Raw genomic sequence first — 6,370 nt, 5'->3', positions numbered from 1 at the left:
ATAATTATGGTTAATTAAAATAAAATAAAAATTACAAAAATTACTTAATTACATTATTGTCCTTATTAAATTATTTATATATAATAAAAGTTAATTTATTAATTAAAAAAGTTTGAGTTTATTGGGTTGTTCTCGCATTCTCGTAAATCACAGGGGTTCTCGTTTGAACCCTCACCTATATATATATATATATATATATATATATATATATATATATATATATATATATATATATATATAGCTATAAAGAATGGTAACATTCTTGATCCGTGATCTGCATGCAGCACTATGGGTAACATTCTTGAGCCCACCAGCCAAATCTTGGAGGTGATTTTGGCCTCTTATATGGTGCTCGTTGGACTATTGCTTTTCACCACCTTAATTGGGAACATTCAGGTGATCAACTACTTCTCTTTCCTGCATATGCTTATTCTAAAAAATGTTTGTTGATAGGTGTTAATTGGTAACGGTCGAATAGGTTTTCTTGTATGCACTGGCGGGAAGGACTACGAAAATGCAGGTAAGGTTAAGGGACATAGAATGTTGGATGAAGCGACGACAATTGCCTTCTGAATTAAGAAAAAGGGTTCGCCATTTCGAGAACCAAAGATGGTCCGTTATGCAAGGTGAAGACGATATGAACATGGTTAAGGATTTGCCTGAAGGACTACGACGTGATATCAAGCGTTATCTTTGCTTGGACATGATAAAAAAGGTATGGTATATGACACACAGTTGTTGGTTCTACAAACTTGAAGTCTCGTTAAGTAATCTATTAGGACATCCAATGACAGTTGGGCATGTCCTAAAAGCCCCATTTTGTAATGCTGTTAACGATTTGAAAAGACATTTCCCTCTTGGCAACCATTTTCTACGTGTATACAGGTTTCTCTACTTCAGTAAAAAAATCAAGTTATATAACTTTTGAGGTCAAACTCGCTAATGTAGAGAGTTTCAGGCACCGCTGTTCGAGTCCATGGATGACGTTATTCTCGACAACATTTGTGACCGTGTCACTTTTTTAGTCTACTCAAAGGGCGAGAAGGTGTCGTCACACAAACCCAACTAACAAAAAAACAGTGCAGGTGCATGTTGTTTCGAAAAATTAAGTTAACAAAACATTTGTACTTGGTGTCCCACAGATTATCAGAGAAGGAGATCCGGTCCAAAGAATGGTGTTTGTAGTTCATGGACGAGTTAAGAGAAGTCAATGGCTAAGTCGAGGGATGGTTGCAACGAGCATATTGGAGTCCGGAACTTTCTTCGGAGACGAGCTACTCTCGTGGTGCCTTCGTATTCCATTTATTGACCGTTATCCTGCTGCAACTGCAACATTCACCTGTGTCAAAGCAACAGAAGCGTTTGCGCTAGATGCAAAGCATCTAAGGTACATTACCAATCATTTCCGCTACACTTTTGTAAATGAAAAGACAAAGCGAACCGCTAGATACTATTCTTCAAATTGGAGAACGTGGGCTGCCATTAACATACAACTTGCTTGGCGGCGCTATGTTTCGAGGATGAGGAGAGGTGCAGCAATTTACAGGGTCAGGAACAGTGATCGGCTTCGACATTATGCTGCGATGTTTATGTCATTTAAGCCCCACGACCACCTTGAATAGAAAGAAACTACTAACGAACGAATTGCTCTTTTGTATATTTATCTCCCACTGATTTTGATACAATTGTTGTCATAAATATCTTTCTTCTCCAAAAGAATCTTATCTTTGGATACATAATTGGTCTAAATTTTTATATCTTTTCCCAGCATTTTCTCTCCCAAAACTCCATTGAAAGACCTCTATGCACCAACTTCATTTTCTCCATCGATTTACATTTTAAACTTCACCCTTGATTATTGGATTTTTTTGGTTGGAGACGATGTGGGCCCGTAGCTAAGACAGACGGGAGGATGGGAGTTTGGAGAAGGTGGAGGATCGGCAGCAGGGCTGCACATGGCTTAGAGTGGCCAGTGTGAAGGTATTTGAACAATCCAATCGAACCGGTACGCTTTGAATAATCTTGATCCATTAAACAATAAAGCATAACCCAATAAACCCATGGGTTGGGTTGGATTGCCACATGATAGCAGCACTGAACTAGCATACTTAAACAACTATTGGTCACTACTACCGGTTATTTAACTTTTTATACTACATGGGGAACAAAGAAAAGCCAGACCAACACCAAGAAAAAAGTTGAAGATCCATGCAAATAGGAAGTAAAATTATGAGGAATTGTGATACTCTCATGAAAAGAGCTAACCAGTTTGTTTGCCACGACCATGCAGATTAAAGGTAGCTCCAACAACATATCTAGTAGCATATGCATATAACATGTAAAGTATCAACTCATTGGGTTGGATCGACCCAATGCCTATTGTTCGAGGATTGTACAACTTGATTAGGCATATGATGGCTTCAGGTTGGGTTATTTGGGTTGAGCACTTACGCTATTTGGGGATTGTTGATTTACAACACCTCTGTTGCCCTGTATGAGACGGACGCCTTGGATGGTTGAGGCGGCGACCAGAGGGGCTGAGGTGGTTTCAGTGGGAGCCGAGGTATATGCGTCTATCAATGTCTTATAGTAAAACGTAAATATTTTTATTTCTCACGACGCTTCTTCCCTCTCTATCATACTATATTGAATAATTTTGTTTTTGTTCACTTTATGTATAATGTATCTATTTAGTTCATGTCTGAAAGGTCTTCTCATTAGCTCCGAGGTGGATAGAAAGAAGCAACAGGAAGAGGTTACAGATGACAAACATTGTCCCTAACTAAAATTCTAATTGTGTTCAAGCAACACTATCATCCAGAAACAAGCACTAATATACATTTGAACCAATACTATTTATTACAGCTAACATGCTATTTCAATAAACAAATACACAACAAACAAATCTTGGAAAGAGAAGAATCCAAAAGCAAAGAAAACAAATCACATAACCCACGAGCAGAGAAAGGGGATCAAGAACGTACCTGCTGAGTGATGTCGGCGAGCATCATTGAGGAGACAAGGGTCGTTGAGCGAATGAAGATGGAGAGAGAAATAGCTTCTGAAAATGAAGGTTTAAAGAAACAACAGCGGAAGTGGAAAACATAAGACACTGACCGGATAAGAATCATATTCTCACTTATCGGGTAAAAGTTTAGAGGATGTTAGTAAACACCATCGTATCTAACCAGGTAAGCATATATTATATAACCAGGGAAGAAGCATTAGACATTTAGTAAACGTTCCCTAAGACCCAATGATTAGTTAGTCTCAACTCTCATTTTCCAAACAACTGTATGAATTGTAGATGGATCCCTTCAACCAAGGTATCATAAGATTTTTCGATCTACTATCATAACTCATAACAGAAACAATTCATAATCACATGTTCAACATTACTACCTCGTTTTATTGACTGAACAACATACCGTTTAAGTAGAAATATCACTCTTTGAAATCAAATCAAACGAAATCCCATTCTCCTGCAGTCGATCTTGAAGATCAGTTGGGCCAAAAACGATCCCAGGAGGAAAGACGCCACCTTTAGGAAGATTTCCACGCTGCTGCAAAAGGATGAGAGCACACTGAACCAGAATGATGGGAGTGGTCAAATACCCAATCTCAGGCCCCATTATTCTGGTAATGATTTCTGTATCAGGCTTTGCATTTCCCTCAGAAACAAGATTGGAATCACTAAAGCCATGGCCAACAAACCACATCTTAAAACTGGCACTTGCCACTTCCTCCTCGGTTGGACCATTCTTCCTGAATCCCCCAAGAGTGAAAAATGAGGGGAATGTCAACAGAAGCCACCTTCCGAAAGAGAACATACCCAGCAGCCCAATTGATAACCCAGCTGGGAAGAATCCGAGGAGACCCAAAAGATTCTTGGTCCCGATCTTTACTCCGAAATGAGCAGGTTTTACAGTTGACCAAAAGGCAGCTCGCTTCTCTGCCTGTTTAGGATCCTCATAGACGCCTTCAAGACCACTAGGGTTGTCTGTAAGAATCGAAAGAGTTCTCCTGACTACAATGGCATCCGCCGATGGGAGTTTCACTGCCCAAAGTCCTATCTTTTTCTGGTGTTCTATAGTTGATCCTCTTGGAGGAGCAGGACCAGGAATCTGATAAAAAGGGGCAGATATGAATCAATGAACAGTTAGACTTTAATTGCATATCAATCTGTAACTGGGAGTTACAATCCAAGTCGATATCAAAGATTACACAATATGATGAACGAATCATATGAAACAAGGGAATATGGTTACCGGAGGTCGAGATCTTTTGGGTCTGGACAGCCGCAGCTCCGCTAGCTTATCGGCGTTAGCCACACCCAAAACCGCCGATTCGAACGTCCCAAAATTTCCCACTATCCTTTTATCCGACTCAAGACTCAAGTAGGCCTCAACCCGATTCGGCACCGCAGGCGAAACCCAATTCCTGGAATTGAACATCAACCCTAATTCAGCCGGAATTGAATCAAACCCACAGGCGGAAATCACCAAACTACCCTTCTCCACCGCCTTCTCATGGTAAAAGGCTTCCATCCTCTCCATAAACTCCGGCTCACCACAAATATCCAAGTAATCGCATCCGGCKTCAACACARGCAGMRACRACGGGRTYACCGTRAWRACGAAAAGGKCCAACGCAGTTRAGRACGAGYTTMGYTTGGGAAGCCATGCGGCGRAGAGARWGTGGGTCAGAKGTRTCRGCAAYGAKRAGGGGKATGGYGGGGTGAGAYGKGGATGCCCATTTYAGKGTTTCTGAGAGTTTAGAAGAGTTCCGGCCGGCTAGAGCGAGGGTTCTGAGAGGCGAATTGGGTGAATCGAGAAACTTAAGAGCTTCCCTGACTACGTACTTGCCTGTGAAACCAGATGCTCCGAAGATGACAATGTCGTAAGTGAGTAGTTGACCTTGTGCCATATTTCTTTCTTCTTCTTACTGGGTTTTGTAAGACCAATTAAGCAAAACAAAAATGGATGGCTCTTCTGGACGTCAAAATCGGCATGAAAGGTATAGGGGGTTCCTCCGGGTGAGTGGTTTGTTGGTGCTGGAAATATGTACCAAATCTTGAGCGTTATTCATGACGACGACAAAAGGGGGGTAGTTCGATTGCTTCCCTGTGGTATATGGAATACTACGGATTTGATCCCTTTATTTTCATTGATTATAATTATAATTATAGGTAGGGATGTTATTAGATAGCTTATATCGGTTTTTAACTTTTTTATGATTACCAAACCAAATAAAGATCAGTTTAATCGGTTATGTGTTATTTGGTTTTCGGGTTATCCAATTTAATAACATATTAAACCATATGCATGATTCAAACAGGTTAAGAAACAAATAGAGGGAAATTTTTTCAACCGCTACCACCATTTGACTAAGAAAATAATACTAATAAGATTCTATTTCGAACTCAGATCTTAGATGTAAAAAAACTTTGCAAACCAACTCTAACAAAAAAGAAAAAATTGTTCTCATCATAGTTTCAGTTGCACCCCTTGAAGTTTCTAAAATGATACGGTTATACCTTTTAAAACGATACGGTTGCACCTTTTACAAATCTAATTTTTTTTACCATTCAACGAAGAAATAATACAATGCCACGACTACAGGTATGTCCTTGTAACTTAAAAGTTAGCTTCTTTTTTGAGTTATCATTTTTATTTGGATGCACATAATAAGCTAGCTTATTGATAAGAAACTTGGAGTAATTTAGAGGTCGTTTCGCTTACCCTGATAAGTGTTTACCAAGTCACATTATCTTACTGCATGAATATGGTAAGGACCAAAAATCTTACTCGTAAGAGCGAGACAAAGATCAAGAGTCTTACCCGACAAGTGAGGGCAACGACTCTTAACACGGTAAACGCTTATTGGGTTAATTGTTACATACAAAGTCTTTTTGATGGACTAAAATCTTACTCTGTAAGTAAATAATAGTGTTAAATTTTAACGATAAACACTTACTGGTAAGTGTTTTGTAAACAGCCCCTTAATAAGAGCCTTTTAACAAGTTTTCCAATTTTCATCTTGATTGATATTAATTAATATTAATTAAAGTTAATTAAAATCTATTAATTAATTTTTAATTATACATCATATATTAATAAATAATTATTAATTATTTGTATCAATTATTTTCTTAAAAAACCTAGGAGTATAATAGAAAAGTATTTAAAAAGTTGAAGGGTGAAAACTAAAAATATTAAAGGGTTAAAATTGAAAAATAAAATAAATAAATTTTAATTATTTTATTATATCATATAGGTGGGGTTATAGAAATTATAGGTAGGAGGGGGTGGGGTTAGAAAACCACTACTATAAAAATTGCATCCCCAAACAGTATTAAACAAAGGAATTAA

At 38.3% G+C, this 6,370-nt stretch overlaps 1 protein-coding gene and 1 pseudogene across 5 annotated transcripts; one reads left to right on the top strand and one right to left on the bottom strand.

Annotated features, from left to right (window-relative positions):
• Positions 1-1,648, top strand: part of LOC112512479 — a 6,417-nt pseudogene extending 4,769 nt beyond the window's left edge.
• LOC112521608 (probable mitochondrial saccharopine dehydrogenase-like oxidoreductase At5g39410) lies at positions 1,303-5,073 on the bottom strand. Of its 5 annotated transcripts, none has more exons than XR_003070094.1 (4): positions 4,269-5,072; positions 3,429-4,124; positions 2,985-3,061; positions 1,303-1,339 (listed from the first exon to the last, which is right to left on the bottom strand). XR_003070094.1 is itself a non-coding variant. In XM_025130597.1 (3 exons), exons 1-2 carry the CDS (start codon positions 4,923-4,925, stop codon positions 3,432-3,434), a joined length of 1,350 nt encoding a protein of 449 aa, XP_024986365.1. In that variant the 5' UTR covers positions 4,926-5,073; the 3' UTR covers positions 2,817-3,058; positions 3,429-3,431. The 5 variants fall into 5 exon arrangements, 3 of the variants coding, with proteins under 3 accessions (XP_024986365.1, XP_024986349.1, XP_024986341.1); XR_003070095.1 differs by having other exon boundaries at positions 1,311-1,326; XM_025130597.1 differs by lacking the exon at positions 1,303-1,339 and having other exon boundaries at positions 2,817-3,058; positions 4,269-5,073.
• Between the last annotated feature and the right edge of the window lie 1,297 nt (positions 5,074-6,370).

The sequence above is a fragment of the Cynara cardunculus genome (assembly GCF_001531365.2).
Source record: "Cynara cardunculus var. scolymus isolate 2C chromosome LG 1, CcrdV1, whole genome shotgun sequence".
NCBI classification, from domain to species: Eukaryota; Viridiplantae; Streptophyta; class Magnoliopsida; order Asterales; family Asteraceae; genus Cynara; species Cynara cardunculus.
The sequence above is the reverse complement of the archived record's forward strand: the minus strand, read 5'-3'. Positions and strand labels throughout refer to the sequence as shown.